At 41.9% G+C, this 19,608-nt stretch overlaps 1 protein-coding gene across 2 annotated transcripts in view; it reads left to right on the forward strand.

Moving 5' to 3' along the window:
* STOX2 (storkhead box 2) overlaps positions 1 to 19,608 on the forward strand; it is a 138,754-nt gene that overhangs the window by 60,006 nt on the left and 59,140 nt on the right. The window contains exon 1 of one of the 2 annotated variants that reach the window (XM_041480015.1): positions 11,607 to 11,775. The exons of the other annotated variant lie outside the window; for it this stretch is intronic. Coding sequence (XP_041335949.1) covers positions 11,610 to 11,775 — 166 coding nt within the window. The 5' untranslated portion in view covers positions 11,607 to 11,609. Of the gene's footprint in view, positions 1 to 11,606; positions 11,776 to 19,608 lie in introns of those variants that run through there. 2 annotated transcript variants of the gene reach the window in all.

The raw sequence follows: 19,608 nt of genomic DNA on the forward strand, positions 1-19,608 counted from the left end.
AGACATGCATGTAAGTCACAGCAGTGGCAGTGTCTGTGAGCTGGGCTATAATAATTTGCAAATAACTCAAAATTAAACCGCTTAAATAATTTCAAAGTGCAGCAGCCTCAGTCTTCAGGATCACCAGTCATTTAAGCATGCATTTGCTGCTGGCTGGAGTACTTGCTTCCATTAACCACTTCATCTAGTTGGAGGTTTTAAACTCCTGGTACCTTTCATGACACTGAAGTCCAAAGGCTCCTCAGACTGTGAACATCACTATGACAACCAGTTACTTTTCTCCTCAAGTACACAATTTGTAAATTTGGGCAGGGATGTTTTTATGGATGTCTGGTGGAACATCTTGTCAGAAGCTAGTACAAATAGGGCTCACAAGACCTTATGAGGAAAGCAAGCCAAACACAAGTTCTTCAAAATTAATGTAAAAATGAATGTAAAAGATTTTATCATTGAGTATGATTTCTCATTTGGGTATCATAAATGATACCCAAATGTGAGAAAAGAGAGACACTGAGTGTTCAGGGTGAGACAAGGGACAGAAATAAGGCTCCTACCATCCTGTTTGCCTCCAAAAGAATGGAAGTGGACAGGAAAATGTTACTGCCTACCAACAGTTTTGAACCACAAAGCTCATTGCTTACAGCTGGGCCCTGTGTCAGTTGCAGGGCATGATTGTGTTTGCCTGCTCCCCCACACAGCAAGCAAGTCCCTCAGAGTTTGAGGTGACAGTACTTCGCAAAGCTGGCATGCTGAACTGACTGCGTTTTTTTCCTTTTGCCTACCTTGAAAATCCCATCCTGCATAATTACCTGGTTTTGTTGAGAAAAGCTGCAGTGGAGAAAAGGCTTGTTAGTTTATGGGATAAGAGTGGATGAAACAGGTTTCTCAATCCCTCTTCCTTTTGTGCATGCTAGAAGGCTCTTGGCAGAAAGATAGCTGGATTTTCAGGGCAGCAGGGAACCACACTGGCCTCTATTGCAGTAACTGGGGAGATGCTACAGAAGATGATGCAATAAAACCTGTATGTTACTTCTGCATATTGGGCTTTTCGTAATTGCTATAGGACCATTTACTAGGTAAATAATTCGTTTTTCCAGAGAAGAATTAAGATACAATATATATTGGAGAGATTTATGAGAGCTAAAAGGTAACAAATTCATATATTGGCAGCTGTTTATAATACTAATTTTTGTGCTTTATTTAATACCTGAATTTTATTTCAAAAGCTTCAGACAATGCAGGATTGAGAAAATGGTGGTGGGAAGCAAATCAACTGAGAAATGTATTTGAAAAGCCTGCACATGATATCCATTCCTTTTGTGAAGAATATTTCCTTTATGACCTCCTCCTGCTTTGTATTTAACATTTCAAAGAACTTTGGGGGACTCTCTGTAGGCTGTGTCTTCATGAAGCCAGTAGCCAAGGATTTAGATTATTGTCAGTGCTGGCCCGAAGCTGAAAACTGCAGGCGGTTTTAATCTCAGGGTGGGGGGTGGGTGTTTAAACCCAACCTTTTGTGTTCAGATTAGGGAGTGCAGGAGGATAGACTTAAGGGGTGTTACTGAGAATTTTTTCACTGGCGGTTCAGTAATAGCATCAGGCTTTGGAAAGACTTTTTTTCCAATTCTTTGTTATTTCAGTAATTACTATGCGGTGGGTAGAAATCCAGAGGGTTTGTGGTTTTCTTAAGTACTTCAGCAATGACATGGGGATACGGGCAATTAAAAAAAGTACTTGTTTTTATAACTTTTTACTCCTTGGATGACTGTGGGCACTTAAATGCCTTTTCTGATAGTCTGTCATTGTTTCAGTCCTGATGTCTGTGTTTATTTTGTCTTGGTTCCATCAACTGGGATAATAGTAAGATCCATCTTTAGAGAGGAAGGAAGACAAAAACAATTTGACACTAGCATCATGCTCTGACAAATCTGAACCCTGCCAGTTGTGAAGGCAGATTGTCTGGTCTACTTGAGACTGTCTGAGAGATGGAAAGGTTACTAAACATCTCCCCCATTAAGAAAAAGATCAAAGGCAAGTCGCTGAGCACCTTGCATTTGGAGTTTCTTTTACTTTATACAACAATCTGTGAAACATTTGTCCTGAGTATTTGCTGATTCCTGGAACAGCTTGGGATACAAAGCATTCAAAATTTTTATGTATGGGAACATGGTGACTCCTTGCTAAAGTTTCTGAGATGATCACCATAACTAACAAGATTTACCACAGTTGGGTTGTATAGGTATTGAGTTCAGCTCAATAGTGATCAGTTTTAATGAAGACTAAAGAGTTTCTAGCTCTTAATTTTGTACATGATTCTTTCAAATAGAATTCTAGTGCTAGGAAATTTTAATTTCGTGTAAATGGTCTCACTTAAGATGTTTGTTTCTTTTGAGAAAGATATTTTTGGGTTTCTGGAAATTTTAAATGTCAGTGGTTCTCTGTGCCTTGCAAAAGTTCATTTTAATACATAAAGCATTTTGAAAGAAATTTTATCCTATGCTACTGTCATTCAGGTGCTTTAAAGGATGTAAGTACAGTATTGTGGTAGATTGTGGTAGAAGTGAGGAGTACCCTTTTCAGAATTACAAAGGAATTTTCTTATTAAATTTTCTAATTTGATATTAATTTACTTCTCCTAATTTCACAATTTTATTTTGATTATCACAATGATATTCCTTTGTCATAAGGGATTTTTTTTTTCTTCATAACATCTACATGTTTCACTTGTTCTTATCCTTGACCTGGTCAGAAAGTTATAGGCTGAAACATTCACATCAGAGATTGTTCTTGTATCCGGTGTGACACTGCAGTGTTGTGCTAGAAACATTTTGCTAAGGTGAGGCTTTGGATGCTGCTGCCTTCGGCTTAGCTCCACAGACGAGTCAAAGATCTTGCACTGACCTGCAGAAATCTGGGAAGCAACAGTGCTCTCCTAGATTTAAGCCTTTCTTTCTGTTTAATTTAAACCATATTAATTAATGACAAAGCAACTGACACCTGCGCAGTAATGTAGAAGGATTTATAGAAAAAGAAAGTAGTAGACTCCCTGGGGTTGATACATTAGCTTTAGCAGATTGCGACTGTTGTGTAGGGTGTCACTTAGTAAGACAAAAATTATTTTGTTGCACTAGACCCCTGAGGAAGAATTGAACTTTCTTACAAGGTGGTGGGAGAAGTTTGAGATCCAGTGCTATAAAATGTCTTTTTCTTGTTCCTCTACTAGAATACAAAAATCTCTGCATTCAGGAGAAGTGCTAAGAACAGCTTCTACAGAGAGGGAAGTGCAAGTAGTGCCTGCATAAACCTTCACCTGAACAGGGCAATGGGAAATTGTCTCTGGTTGCACACAGGTGGGTAATATCATCAGAGCTTCAAAAGCCAAGTGGAGGATGGCAAGAAGCTGTGGTAACCAGGGATAGTCAGGGTAGGTGTTCCAGGAGTGGAGTTATCCTTCTGATGGGTGCTACTGCACAATCAGAAGAGAAGGGACAAACTCCAGGGTCTCACTGAAAACCAATGACGAAAGAGTACTGCCTTCACAGGAACAAACTGACTCTGCAGTGCTGCAGTCTGGTCCAGAGAACAAGCAGACTAATGATTTTGCATTGATTTTCCAGAAAAAGTCAGGCATGTGTAGTCATGTAATTTTTGTCTGTTCTTTTGATTCCTCTCTAGAGTTTTTTTCATGCCCAAATGTATGTGCCAATGGGACAACCTCTGAATCTGAGACTATAATAAAATATCCAAGAAATGATTTAATTACTTTTCTGTGAGGTGAGAAATTGGTGCTTTTTCATTTGCAAGTTTGTCTTTTGCTTACATTTTTTTCAAACTTATTGGTAGAAACCATACATTTTCAGTACTAAACCATTATTTTGAAAGCCTGTTTAATTTAGGCAGAGCTTTGTGCACATATGGAAGTAACTGAATGACAAGAGGTTGTTTACAAAGGGTGGAGTAGCCTCTTTTTAAGAGGCTACTCCAAATATTTCTAAAGTTTTAAAGATCTCTGCCTCTTGTACATACTATATATATGCAACTATAAAATATACTCACTATATTGCACAGCTGTGTAAGCAAGAATTTTGAGAGGGCCCTTAGTAGTGGGTTATTCAGCAAATGTTCTGCAGTGTTACAGCAGCTGCTGGGATTTAGTTCCCTTGGTATGCTGCTTTTAGGACTGCCCATCAAATACGTTCATTGTCCTCTTTGCAGGACAATGCGAGCCACGCAAGATGCAAAACACTGCCCATTTCTTACTGCCAAGGGCCTTTTTTCTTAGTGGATTTTTTTCTTCAAAAAGTACCTGCCTGACGCACAGAATCTCCTTGTTTGTATTGATGTAGTGCCCAGAAGTTTTACAAGAGCCCAAGGCCTGCATGTGCATGGTGCCATCTTTGCAACATAGGCTCTGTGGAGGAATGGGAATAGATAGACACAGAGATGTGGGAATTAATCTCTAGGAAGATAATTTGTGATGGCTTTTATTGCTGGTGGCACCTACACTGGCTGTTGACTTCTTGGTCTCCATTTTTCAACTCCCAAAGCAGAAGGTTAGGCTGTTATTCTAATTTACAGTACAGCTGGTCCCCATATATCAGTGTGTTACTTAAATACCAGGGTACTAATGATATGTGACACCAGTGGAAAACAAGAAAGTTGAGGCCAACATTTTTGGCATATCTTTTGCTACTGTATCCTTTGGAAGAACAGCCGGTGAATGAATTGACTTGTGATTTGAATTGCTGTAAGTCCACATCTCCAAGTTTTAGAATTCTGTTATGTGTGAGAGAAAATTTGTGCAGGATTCATGGCTTGTCTCCGTCCCTCGTTAGTGTTATACACTGAGGAGTTACAAGCCCAGCTTCCACCCATTTTGTCTAACTCGCATTGAGTCAGTGATAATAGGAGAGGAAAAGCATGCATCAAAACAAAAGCTGTATCCTACAAGTGTTTCTGCTTGTACGCTAGCTTTTAGATAGATTTGGGTATCCAGACTGAAAAACCTTCTGCATCAATTGTCTTCTGTACAGAGGAAGCACAAATGCAATCTGAAGGTCTGGCATGAAAAACAAAGAATGAAAACAGGGGAGCCTTTCTTCTCATTACACAGACAGGTTTTTCTTAAAAGTCATGCAAGTTAAAATAAATACCACAGCACATAAGGCAGCACACAGAAAAATGAATCGGTGAACTACAGCACGTGTGCAGCAGCAGCGCTGCATTCCTGTCATCACACATTCCCAAAGCATAACATTGAGAGAAATATGATCTGAAACTAGTTTAAGAGGTGCTGTAAGTAAGCCAGGATTACTACCATGCTATAACACAACCTGATAGCAAGACTGAAGACTTGCTTGTGATAGGCTTTGAAACATTTTTGGTTTTTTCTATTTGGAAATTTTTTCACTTATACCTTTGGCCTTGGTGGTACCCTTTTTGGTGGAGTTTCTCAAATCCTCTTTCAAGAAGAGAGTTGTCTGGCAAGCCCAACTTTTCCCTTGCCAATAAATCCATCAAGGAAGGCGCCTCTTTTTGTGACCTGGACCACAAGCATGGATTACAATTACTTAGTTTCTCTTGCATATTTGAGTAACAAGTACTAGTGAGAGGTTACAAATTAACAGTGTTAGTGTCAGAAGTCGAAGGACTGATGAGAAAGGGTGTGAGTGAGTTTTCTGGCTTGTTCTTGCTAGTATATCTGATTGCAAATATCTGGAAGAGAACAGGAGCGCTTCCTACAGACAAAGACAACTATGGTGTATTGTCAGACCTCCTTAACCCATAAAAGATTGCTTAAAAACATGTCTTTTAGAGTTTGAATTCTTAACCTTTGTTAATAGAGAGACGAAAGGATCCACACATGAAAATTGTGAGTTTATGACGTGGAAAACTTTCTCCTCCATGGATTTATAATGTTAGAGATGCTGGCAATGTATTTTCTCAGGAACTCTATTATGCAGAGCTGTAAATCTAATAAACCCATAGATTACCAAGGCCTGTGATGTTATACATGAGCTTGGGGTTTTTCACAAGTTCATAATTACGTTTTTCCCACCTCTTCTCACACTCAATTTTTCCTCCTCTGCTTTACAACTGTTTGTACTACAGGATTTTTTCCCCACTTTATTTTTTGTTTATTCCTTTCTGCTCTCTCTCTCCTACTTTCAAAAACCTTGCAATTCCTTCCCAGAATCACACAGCATCCTATCTCCCCCTTTTAAAGTGTTACAGAATGTGATGGTTTTGTTTTCATAGGGCACAGAAGGACCCTCTGCTCCCTGTTTTACCTGGGTGCCTGTGACTGTGGCCTTCCTTAGTGCAAAGTCTCCTGTGTGTGCCAGTATTACCAATGTTATTTGTACTGTTTGTTTCTGAAGCTGGGCATGGGAAAGGAACCCCTATCACAGACCTGCAGTGTGATGCCACAAAACTCTCTGTGGCACTTGCCATCTTGTGAGTCTTAGCTCTCCCAGTGGTGTTGGGTGCTTGTGAGGCACCAGCTCAGCTGACAGTAATAAAGTGAAGCCCTTCTAATTTCCTCCATGAGGCAGCCACATCAGGCTGTGTGCAACAGGCAAGGTAGTGACAGGGTAAGCGAGAACCCAGGCTTTGAATGCATAGTTTGAGAGAAAATTATTTTAGAGGTGTAGCTTGTCTTAGTGAAGAGGGGGATTGCTTTCCTCCTTGCATGTCCTATTATTTTGCCTTTTTTATTTTAGTATTTGGCTTGTGTGCTTATTTAATTTTGAAAACCTCATGCAGTCAGTCCCCAAGCCAAGGAAGTAGCTAAGGCAGTAACACCAGCCCACCATCTTACTGAAGCCTGCTGCTATCCCTATGGAAACTTGTTTGTCATAGGGAGGAAAAAAAAAAGTAGTCCCAGGTGAAACTTGAAATACCACATTACGTGAGAGCAATTACCATATATGTACAAGCATACATACACATGCAGAGAAATGTATATACAGCTCACCATATTGTACTCTGCTACATTATTGTTTTTCGGATAAGGAAAAATAAACATTGAAATAGGAGCTGAGATCCCAAAGTTTTAAGAGTGCATTTGCCACTGATTTCCTACAGTTTTCTGGGCAAGTTATGTCCTTTTCTTTTATAGGTTTTCCATCTACAAAATGGGAACAGGTCTGCTCAGCAACTAGTAATTGTTTGTGAAGATCACATGCAATAGATAGTCTTAGTAATATTTGTTTTCTCACTTTTTAAAAGATAAAGCAGATTTTCAGAAGCAAAGATTTTTAATTGTTTCTCCAAAATATTTCAGGCTCCTTATGAGCTTGGACTGAAGAAGGGTTGTGATTGAACATATAAGAATCCTTTGTAACATCTGATATGGAACAAAGCTGCTTTTTTGAAATTCATAATGTTAAATCTATACTTTGGAAGTGGCTACTATTATATTGCCAATTCCTGATAAGGAATTGTTAGGTTATGAGGCAGGCATGATGCCTAATTTTGGTTTAGTTCAGACCTTTTCCCCAAGACCCCTATGGTTTATTTATCCAAGTATCACCTCTCCCCCTAGTAATGCAAGATAGAGATGGTTCCTGTTGGATTGTCAATGCCAAATTATAAAAATGAATGCTTTATCTGATTCTCAATAAAAAGCTTCTGAATTTAACCTTTCCCTTATTAAACAAAAAATCTCCCCAAAAAAAACAAACAAAAAAATAAAACCCCAAAACAAAACCCCCTCAAAACAATTATGGATGAATAAAAAAACCCCAAAAAAACAAGCTTTGCCACCATCTCAATTTTTCTCATCACTACCAATAAGTGTTCTTATTCCCATTAGTATAATTCATGCCTGGAAGAAGAACTTTTCCTTACTTCTAGCAAGCTCTATTAGACAATTTCCATAGCTGAGAATCTTTTCTTTACTCTGCTCTGACATAGCCATATGAATCCAAAAACTTATTTTCCTTCATTGAAAAAAAAGTGAACTTAAATGTGTCAGAATAAAATGTTGTGGATTTTTTTAAAGTTCTCAAATTTTAGCTTTCAGATCACATGAATAAAATAGTTTTATTTCAGTTTGGCCACTGAAGCAAAAAAAAAAAAAAAAAAAAAAAAAAAAAATCAATTACACTCACAGTTCTAGCTCTTATTCCAAAGAAAACAGCCAAAACTTAAACTTGGTCTTTAATTATATATTTGATTCATCCCAGTAACAACACTTGACTTCAAACAATTCAAGAGCAGGAGGAAACTTGCTCTGAATTCCTCTCTTCAAAGATACCATGTCAGAAGATTTTAAGCTGAAACCAAACAAGATAACTGTGAGAAGACTTGATAAAAGGAACTTCAGGTGACCACAGGAACAACGTCTCAATACTGAGATGTTTTTAAATTGTTTTTAAACAGATCTCCCCACATGTGGGAAGGGAAAATTGATCTTGCCAGATGGTCAAACCACTATAGTTGCTTATTTCTCTCATTCCCTCCTCCTTTCATAGTTGTAGGAGCAAATTATTATTAATTTAAAATTACCACACAAGGAAAATGGGTCATTAGCTGTACCCAGAACTATGAACCAGTCTAATTCCTACAACTGATAAGCAGACAATACCATGTGTTAATTATATGTACTGTATTACCCTTGTGACAATTCATGGAAGTGTACAAATTAAGTCAATTAAAGCCACTTGAAAGACTTCTGTGCATTGTCACCAATTCATTAGTGCACAGCAAATTGCTTGAAAAGAATTGGGGTGTGTGCTTTATCTGACAGTTGCAGAGCCATCCCATCTTTTTTTATTTGATACTTATTAGAATATTTTAGTTGGGAATAATTATACAAAAAGCCAGTGTAAAGATCACTGTGGCCTTGTTTGTTGTTGTGAGTGTTTGTGTGTGTGTCCTGCTTTGTTCTGTCTTTCTACTTCTTGACCTCATTTTTCTTCCTCATTGCTGATTCCTATTTGTCTCTTGTCTCATGTCGTCTTTTAATGGAACAGATTGATATCTAGGGCTGTGTCTAGACTAGGAGAAAAGTTGAGTTTAGTTCAGCAATAAGTTGAAGTTAGCTGGCCAACTATATTCAACCACTTCTTGACTGCTGGAAAGGCAAAGCCATCGTTCATTCAATGTTCAGATAGTGCAATGTGAATTTATGCTCCTAGATAGAATTTAATTTGCTTCTACATCTGGTAAAATAGGTACATTTTTTAGGTTTGACTTATCTAGGTAGTGCTAACCAATCTACCCCAAGCTCAGCCTTCAAGAAGAAAAATGGAATGATTCTAAAAGTTCTTATGGTTTTTCTGGTCTGAGGGTGAAAACATGCTCTATTATAAGCTTTGCGTAGGTTGATGAGTAAATTGCTAGATGAGTAAGTTTTATGATGGAAAATCTTATGTTTTTATTAAAGGAGCTCTAGGCCATCTTTTTTCTCATCTTAACTTTTTCCTGTTGCTACCAGTATACAAAGCATCAGTGGAAACATGTCTTTCCTGATAGTTTTTCACAGTTGGAAAAAGATGAGGCTGAATGAGAAAGAACCCCGTAGCATTTAGCTTTTAACTTTCTTGCTGAGTTTCATTGGCAGATATTCTACTCATACGAAAGGGACTGCCGTATACGAGCCTCTGAATAATTCTGTGGTGTGTATGTGTGTGTCCGCAGGAGCACAGCCAGATGGGCTGAGGTGGCTGCTGAAGTGACTAACCCATAGCCATGCAGCAAGGCAGCTAAGGGATAATATCTCATGGCCCTCTGGCTTTGGAAGTAAGTTAATTCACTGATGGTCATCCTTTGACTGGTTCACCACTATTGAAAATTGCCAGTTACAAAATTACACTCCTCAGTTTTTCCATGCTCTTAGAAATGTGACACAAACCACTGTAAGAAGGATTAATTATAAAAATGTAAATATATAAGTAATTTAACGAAGCTGCAAAAGCAACATTTTCACATCCCTGCATTGCAGTTGTCCCCACTGATAACGGTGGCAGCACCTGACACCGGGCGTGCTCAGAGCTGTCTTGCAGAGGAGGAACTGAGTCCCTTTGCACGGTTCTGGTTAACTGGAGTTCATATAATGCCCGGGTGGCCAGGCCCCACTCAAGAGGGTGCCCTGGGAGTAGATGTGTGAGCTACTGTGAGAGGGTGGGCAGCCCCCTTCCCGCCAGTGAGGGGGCAGCCCGGGTGTCCTGGATACCCTTGTGGCGTGTGGTGGGTTGTCAATGTGGCGGTGTGGCTGACTGGGCCCTCCTGGGGAGAGCCGGTTCTTGAGGCACCGATGGGGAAAGGCGGCGGAGGATGCGTGGGTGAGCCCCGCAGGCTGTGCGCAGGGGTGCCCCGGGGATGCACATCTGTCCCGGCGCCCTTCCCTCGCTTGTGTCCGTTCGCCCCGCGGCTGGCCCGGGGCGGCAGCGGCGCCCGAAGGGGCCGATGGCCAGGCCCGGCCCGCAAGGCCGCCCTGCCCGCCGCTCTCCCTGCCCGCTGGCCGCAGCCCGGCGGTGCGGCGTGCCCAGCGCTGCGCACCCGGCCCCGGCGCTCCGCCGTCACTGCCACCACCAGGAAGGAAGGAAGGACGGACGGACGGAAAGGAGGCGGAGCGGGAGCGGGCGGGAGGGGGCCGGGTCCCTGCCGTGCACGGGGTTTTGTACGCGGGCGCCTGCGAGCCGGTGCCGCGCGGGGGAGCGCGGAGCCCGGCGGGACTAGCACGGCTCCGGCGGGAGTGGCATGAGCCCGGGCGGCGGCGCGGTGCCCGGCGCTCCGGCAGCGGCTGCTCTTTGCGCGGCGAGGCGGAGGGCAGGCGGCGGGCGGGCCGGGCAGGCGGGGGCGGAGCGGCCGGCGGCCTCCTCTCCCGCGCCGGCCCTCCCTAGCGCGGAGCCGGCGGCGATCCAGCCCCGGGGACAGGCGGGCGGGAGTCGACGCCGACCATGGCGAGGCGCGGCGCTGCCGGGGGCCGTGGGCCGCTGCCGGCCGCCCGGGCGCCGCGGGCCTGAGGAGGAAGGTGGCGGCGGGTGGGGGGGTCGCGGCTGCATCCGCTCGTCCCGCGGCCGAGAGAGGCGTCTGTGGGCCCTCCCTCCTCTCCTCTCCCTCCTCCTTCTCCTCCCGCCGCTCCTCCCGCCGTGCCGGGAGCTGCCGCCTCCTCCCTAGCGCCGGGCGCGCCGCGGTCGGGGTCGCAGCCGGCGGCCGCGGGATTTTCCTCGTTTGTTTGGGCCTTTTGTGTCGGGGCTCACAGTTGGCTAAGCACGGCCGGGCTGAATTGGGCCATTGTTCGGGACCCCCGAGCTCCCACGCTGCACATCTCTCGTCCCCAGCCCCCCTTCGGCTCCCCCCCCCATTCCTTTTTTTGCCTGAGAAGCCACATAACGTGCCTTTCCTCCGCGCAAATCTGGGAGCTATAAGCCGGACCGATTGCAAATGAAGTGTAATGCATTGTGGGACGTGTGTAAAATTGGATCATTCGAGGGAGAAAAAAAAAAAAAAGGAAGGGACCTGCGGCTGGCGCCCTAGAAGAGGGAGCGGAGAGATGCGCGCAGGTTGCGCTCCGGCGGTGCCCGCGCTAGGCTGATGCCCGGCAGCGCGCACCCCTGACCCATGCTGCGGCGGGAGGAGTAGGCTCGGGCATCCTCAGGATGAAGAAGACGCGGAGTACGACCTTGCGGCGGGCCTGGCCTAGCTCCGACTTCTCCGACCGGGCCTCAGACCGCATGAGGTCCCGCAGCGAGAAGGACTACCGACTGCACAAGCACTTCCCCCCAGCTTTTATTTCCCAGGCATCACGGGGCTACATGACATCAGGTTTGTAACATAATTTGTGTATGCGAGAGAGCTTTATTGCGAGCCTGATTCGGGATGTGTGTCTGGCTGGGAAGGATGTGTTGGTGGGTACGGAGGGGAGCCTGCGATCGGGGAGGCTGAGTTGTTAGGAATAATGAAAAAAAAAATAGCATACATCCACCATTTTGTACCTCTGCAAGATTCACAGTGGTGTCCTCGCAATATGGTGTTTAAAATCTATTAGTCTAGTGAAATAAAATGTGTGAGAAAAACGATTGCATCTGTGTTGCGGAAGAGCAGACAAAAATGACTGGATGTGCAGAGCATGGAGCCCTTTGCGCCTTTTGTGCGTAAAAGCATGTGCTGGATATTTACCGCTCTCCCACACATTCTGCTTTAAATGCAGTGAACTCTAGTTCTAAACTCATCAGGTTTTCGTGTTTTTCCATTTTGGAAAGGAAAAGGGTTGCAAATGCAGTTGTCTTGTTACAGACTCTCAGGCTTTCAGCTGCATGTTTCTGCAATTGCAAGGCATGTGTTCGTGAAAATGACTGTAAACACATTTGCATTTGTTTTTTGAGGTGTAGAGAAGACCAGACCTATGTATGTGATGGAACACACACGTGCATGTATATTCATTTGTCAGTGGTTTTCAAGGAAGGCCGTAGGGAAATAATGGACACTGCACCAACATGTTTGTGCATGGGAAAGAGAAAGCACAAGCAAAACAAAAAACAGCGCAGGGAAAGGCAGACATCAGGGAGAGGCTTGGCCTCCGATGGAGTGCTGGTGGGATTTTGGAAAGCTTCAGTACTATTTGTAGAATCTGCTCCATCCAGAAATGCATCTTAATGGCCTTGGAATTAAGGCATTTCTTAAACGCCCAGAAGAAGACTTGGGAAAATGCTGATGGGGAGGGGGCCGGGGGCAGAAAATCCTGGAAACCTCCTTTGTTGTTCTGCTGCCTGTTTATTGTGATGATAGGACATAATGTTTCATTATTATGATGGCAAATTCCAATTTATCACAAAGGCACGTTTCTCCCTCTGAGGCACAATTTAGGTTGAGTAGGCAGATTCCTTTAAAGGAGAAAACTAAGGTATTTATAATGCATTACTGAAAACGTCTCCAGCCCTGTACTGCTGTCCCCTCCCGCCCCATTTCTGCTGCGAAGGTTGAGCCACAGATTGTGGTTTTCAGTTATATGCTCACTTTCCTGTCTCTGGCCCGAATAAACATATCTCTTTAGTCAGGATTGGTTTTTCATGTTTTAAAAGTGCCTTGTGACTGTTTTTTCTTTAATGCCCAAGTACAAGAGGAATAATATGCATTTTATTGAAAAATCTGCTCGTGTAAGAGTGTTGTGCCATTTTGGCAATTGGTGCTCTGGTTCCTGGGAAGTCACATAGTGGGTGGAAACAACAGGGAAAATTTGTGCTTGAACAACTGAAGAGGAGAATGGTTGTGTTGGTGGAGTGGTTGACTTGCTCCGTTGGTGCTGCAGGACTTGAAAGTGTCTGGAAAGCTGAATCTGACAATACTGCAAAGATTTTTCTTATTCTGGGTGAATGTCCTGGTATTCCCAATGTGAAATACCCTGTGTCAGATCTGTTGAAGTCAGTAGTTTTTAGGCCCTTCTTTCAGTGTGAAAGCCTATATTTAAAAGAGAAGGAGCTCACGTGAGCATTTTGTGCCAAGTGGTGTGGTTCTTGCTTGTTTTTAACTCTTCAACGAAGTGCTCTGTCTCTGTGAAAGCTTTTTGTTGGCAAGATTGGTACAAACCAACCAAACAGTTGAACACCAGCAATCTGCAGAATCAGATATGTCACCCTGCATTTGTTGGCAGATACCTGTGTCCTTGAGAGGTAGGAGGGGACACAGAATTTTAGTCTGCTATAGATATTTTAAAGTAATCTCCAGACCAGGAATACTTGTTTATGAATATAGAGGGTACTGATTTCAATTGCAACAACTGAAGATAAGAACAAATGTCATGTTAAGTTTTACTAATTTGCTAAAGTTTTTGGAGGGAGACTTCATTGAAACCTTCCCTCGCTTGTGTCCGTTCGCTTTTGTTGTTTTGGTTTTTTTTTTTGGTTTTTTTTTTTGTTTGTTTGTTTTTTGTTGTTGTTGTTGGTTTTTTTTCATCCCTAACAACAGCTTGTTAGGCTTTTATCTGGAAATTTAATTGTTCTCTCATAATGGATAGTTGCCACATTCATTTTTTTTTTAAAGGATTCTTGTTGACTGCCTTTCCAGATATTAGTTTTGGGAGGTATAGCTACTGTGTCTAAACACTTCTCACTGTTTAAAGGAAACTCTCTTCCTTGCAGGAAATTTGTAGGAAGTCCACTGGTGTAAAAATTGTGAGGATCAGGAATACAAATACTTTCTTTGTCACCCAGAGTGTTGTAGGGGAGAAAGTGTCCTGAAACACATGGGCTTTTCAGAGGGCTGCACTCTGTTTATCCAACCATTTAACCTCATCACCATTAACATTGTTGTGGTTATCTTTTAATTAAATGCCTCATTGTTTGGAATGGGGTGGAGGGTGGGAAAGAAACCTTGGGATTTTGCCTCAATTGCTATGCTGGGGGAAAATACGGAAATGCATACAATCAAACAACCTTCAACGAGATGCTAAAAAGCTTGAAATGTTAATATTCAAGTATGCTTGAATTGAATGGAGAAGCTATATATATTTCTTTCAGCACAGAGAAATACTGAGTAATGGTGCTGCCGTCAATGCCGTGGTGTTTTGTGTGAGGAAAATACAGTCCCTAACAGAACCATGTTTGTAATGGGAGTGCAAACCTCATGCTACAGTGGTGAAGCACATCTGATTTTAAGCAGCCTTTTCAGTAAAACTGAGTAAGGAGCAGTTTGATATTTGCTTGATTTTAAGCAGCATTGGTGGCTGGCCAGTCACATTTTCAATACTTGGGGAACAAACTGCCCATAATTATAGAAAATTGATGCAGATGCAATTCATATGAAATCTAAAGATTGTTTGACAGATGAATGGAGATGGAAGTAAGGAGAGAAAAAGGCAGACAATTTAGAAAATCACACATTTTTGCTTCTGAATAATCTCTTGATACGTGCTATTAAATAGGCTGTACTCCAGGGTTTCTTTAGGCCTCCTAGCAACCACTAGGTTCAAAGGCCATGCAAGGAGTTCATTGTTCATGCAGAATATTAATTTCCCAGTGGAGGACTGTCTTGGAGAAAAAACACTGAAAAAGAAAATTACAACAATGTAGAGCTTCGACCTTGTGTGAGAAGAGAGACTGAAAGTTTGAATCCAATGCAATTCATATACATGTATACAGTACCTCTTGCTGAAAAGGGGGAAATACACTTGAAGTTTGTGATACATTGCTGCTTAATTCAAGGGAAAAGAAAGAAATCATATGCAGCTGCCAAGCAGGATAAAATTTAATGCAACTTTGGAGGTCTCCAAACAGTTAAATGAAAGTATATATATAGCTTTTCAAATATTGGAAGCTTCTTGCCTTTTTTTTTTTTTTTTTTTATTTTTTCCTTTTTTCCTTCTAAATACAAAAGCAAGTCCTGGATTTTGTTTTAGCAGAGAGAGGAGCTGCACCCTGTGGTCAACCCAGCCATTTAATATTCCTGGAACTGAGTAATGCTCTTGAAAACTTTTCCTGCAGCCTTCTTCATTTACTTTAATTGACAGTTTTGGTGTTGGAGGTAATATGTCAGTTTGAGATGGATAGAGGTGGTCTAGGGTAACAGTCACAGCACGGAGGGATGTCTGAAGAGCTTTCTGCAATGGTAAAAACTAATTCCAGAGCATGGTTGTTTGGAGGTTACCTTTGAAAAGTGTGCAGTTACTTTACTGCTCTTTGCTTTACATTTTTGTTGCAGAGGTTTCAGTCCTTCAAAGCTGAAGAGTAAAATCCAGTCTCAGTGTTGTCTGCTGTTACTGGAGTTTGATTACCAAGTTCAAGTAGAAGAGAAAGAAGAGAAGTATGCAACCCTGCTGTCCAACTGATGGTATCTCTATGCAAATTAAAATTTGTAGGAGGAAAAGGTAACCTCATTCTCTCTTTCAGGAATGTTTGATGAAAGGTCTAGGACAAGCTCTTCAAGCTCCTTGAACAGTAAGAAGTATCTTGGGAGTCATCTGAGCAAATCTGAGAGTCCTAAGTTTTTGGTTTTTTGTTTTTTTTTTTTTTAAATCTTGAACCTCTAAGTCTAAAGATTAATATTTAGAGATGATTACACATGAGCTGAAGAACTCAGTTTAATGTAATTGAGAAGCGCCAGATACACACAAAGCTTATTCAGTTCTCATGTCCCTTAATTCAGTTATCTAAAGGAATATGTTGTAGCTTGAAAGCAGCTGTGTGGTAATTAATATTTAATGGAATAATCAGTATTGCATCACCTTCTTTTTTTAAAATGTGGTATTAAGAAACAGCTTCCCATATATCTTCTTAACAGTAATGTGATCTCTTTGCTTCCCTGAATTCTGAGTAGTTTTATGTTGTTTTAGGCCAGACCCATTGCTGGGACAATTAAACCTGAGAGTTTATGGGTGTCAGTGGCCAGTAGGACCAGCTTTACCTCCTGGATCCTGCTCTGTCTCTTTTGCTGCAGTCTGTGGTGAACTGGTGAACTCTGAGAGGGTCACTCTGTTCAGTTAGTTCAGGGGCTGTGCCTGCTTTATTGCTTGGGAGGTTACTACTGGGCTCACTGTGTTTTTCCAGTCCCTTTTGGTCTCTGTGGCATCTACTTACCGTGACAGAGAATTAGGAACTTTCACTGCATCCTGATATAGGGGAAGGATCTAAGTGTGGTGTGTGTTCAGACCACAAACTTGGTTCAAGTTCATGGGCCAGTCATTTTTGCATAGTTTCTACTTAATTTTGTTTTCTCCCCAGTTTCTTGCCTAAAAGAATACAAAAGACAGGCTCTTCTCTCCTGTGGAGCCCTGGTTTTCATTCCTGCGGTTGTATGTGTGGTATTAACTCACATACAGTACTGTGCCCATGCCTGTGTGTTTTGTCACACATGTGACAGAACCTGTGTACGCCTGGTCCTTGCCCACCAGGTACCAAGACATTTTCTGCATACCCGTGAGCTCACTTTTAGACCGAGCTGTGGGCAGTGTTCTGAGCACTGCTTGTGTGACCAAACTGCAGTTGAGTACCTGTTGCTCTTCCTGGCTGTTGTGACCTATGAGTGTGGGGATCCAGAGTGTCTCTTTTCTTCATGGCATTAGAAGTAAAATCAAGAGGAATGAATATAACAAAGAAAGAGAAGACTGTGTGTCTGCCTATCTTACCTAGACCTGTTCATGTTTCTATCTCAGTTCAAAGCACTCATCTCTGCAGGGCTAAGTTCCAGGTTAATTTCCTTCCTAGCCCCTTGCTCTTGCTTGCATTCAAAGTCTCCATGTTCTGTCTGCTGGTTTGCTTGGACCTTTGGCCAGGTTGGGGGGCCACTCCAGGTACTCCAGGATCAAGTCACCAAAGGCTGTCATTGACATTTGTATTGGAGTGTCAGTCTGCATCTGGATACATTTCTAGTTGTGTTTTCTCATAATCCTGTGACTGAAGTAATTTTTCTATATGCACACTAGGTATCATGACAGACCACTGAAGTTACAGGAAGCTCCTCTTTGAAGAGTAGACAAGGATTCAGAACAAACACAGTACTGATTCATCACAAATAGCTCCCAGTCTCACAGGTGTAGAGGTTATACCCTGTTGGCAACACTTGATGAACCTAAAGGGTGTTGAATATCTTGACATTTTGGAATTAAATAGCAGCCACATCTTTGCAAAATGCATTATTTGTTGGAGGGGACTGAAATGTGAGGATTCTGCAGATCACCTTGGGTTAGCTTGATGACCTGTTCAGCTGTGAGCAACAATAGGCCTTCATTTGCATGCTGGAGAGTTCATCCCAGAGTAAACTACTATCTTTGTAACATTCTTTGCACGGTTTGAAGACATTTAAGTACCATCATAAGGCCAGAAAGATTCTATTTTGCTAAGCATGTTGTAGAAATCCTCCAAAAATTGGGGGTTTCTTTTCAGTTTTCTGGAAGGTTCTTTAGCATGACTCTGCTCTATATCCCATAGCAGGTTGTAAAATATCTCTGTGAACAGCATTAAAACAGAATCAAATCCAAATTCTGGGCCATGACTCAAGTAATGCAGTGCTGAAAAAAATTGCAGGTACAGTTACTCTTGGATCCCTCTAAGCATGCTTTTACATAGGTGGAGGTGGCCAGACAGTATCAGTCATGACCAAAAATTGTCAGGTAAGTTAGAGCTTGTGTAAGAATTGCTAAATAACACAATGGTATTTGGTTTTTTCCTTGAAAAACATTATACTTCCCATTAGTGTAAATGACAAAACTACCATTAAATTTCCAAAACTGGATATCTGATGGGTTTGGTGGTGTAGATGTAAATCTTTGCTTAGAAATATAGATTGCCCCTTGTAAGAAGTAACTAATTAATGCTTCATGCAATTCTGTCCAACCATTGGGTTTAGTTTTTATAAGAAGAGGGGAAAAAGGATAGTGACTATTAAAACTGAGACCTGAGTGCCTGAACTTAAACTGAACACTTTCATTTATAGATCTTTTTTTTCCAGATTAGTTAGCTCGGACAGGAAGCAGAAACAAAGGTTAAAAGCTTTTCTAAGAGTCTCAGGAAATTTTTCTTCTGTACTTGTTCTTGCAGAATTTTTGGTATCAACTCCAGTAGTAACCAGAGTAGTTCTAGGGAAAATGCTTGAATATTGAAGTTGCAAAAATTTCCCAAACCAGTATTTGTTGCTCCCTAGTGACTGCCTGTAGCTATGAAAGGGTATGAAAGTTGTTTATAGCTACTGGCTTCCTTTTTTCAGCATATTTTATTGAGTTGGCTGCTCTACTGATGCTGTTTTGTATCTCACTCTTGGATGACATATAGGTGCTGGAATTATCTTGCTCAAATTGCCTGTGGAGGGGGGTGGGGAAAAAGGAAGACCTGGCTTTACCATAAGTATATTTGGGTGTGCAGCATGATGGAGTGGGTAGAGCAGTCTAGTTTAGACAGAATCCTGATCTGTATTGGCAGCTTTTAAACAGGCTGCAAAAGGTAACTGGAACAAGAAAACTTGATCTTCAACAGGCTTGAATTCATTACAAAGAGGATAGCAACTTTCCCTTTTCTGTCCCTCAAAGGGAGATTAAAATCACTGGGTTTGAAAGTTAGTAGGTGAGGGAGTATTCCCAATTGTATCAGTCACTGACTTTGTTTTCCTGGGTACTTCTGTTTCTGCAGTTCTCTGCACTTCTGTTTTAATCGGTTCAGTAGGAGAATCTTCTCCTTTGTTTTATACTGTAATATTGCCCATCACAAAGAAAGGATCCTTTCTCAACCCAGGCTTTGATTTGGTAGTGGTGGGTAGGAACAGACATCCAGTAATAGGTGTGTTCAGTGTGAACCTAGCAGTCTCGTTCTGCAAGTGAAATCCTGTGTTCAGATCAACACTGTGTTCTTAGAATTTTCCATCTCACTTCCTGCAAGCCAAAAGAGAGAGCCTGTTTATAATAGCAGCAGTAAATGATGTGGCGTGAGTGCTATTCGGTACTGCTATCACTACTACCTTGTCAACCAACTCCTCACAATCCAAAAAATAGTTCTGTTTCTCATCAAATTGTAGATTATGTGATTCCTATAATTTTTAAAGTATATGTGTGTTTTCTTGTTGCTTCAGTGGGAAATACTGTCTGCAGAACATAGCTACAAATGCACAATTCACTAGAAATTTCAAGTTGGGATATTGAAAAAACACATCTCAATGTTTTATTGAATTTCATAAGGT

This window comes from Pyrgilauda ruficollis, unplaced genomic scaffold (genome assembly GCF_017590135.1).
Source record: "Pyrgilauda ruficollis isolate IOZ18807 unplaced genomic scaffold, ASM1759013v1 scaffold5, whole genome shotgun sequence".
Lineage (NCBI taxonomy): Eukaryota > Metazoa > Chordata > Aves > Passeriformes > Passeridae > Pyrgilauda > Pyrgilauda ruficollis.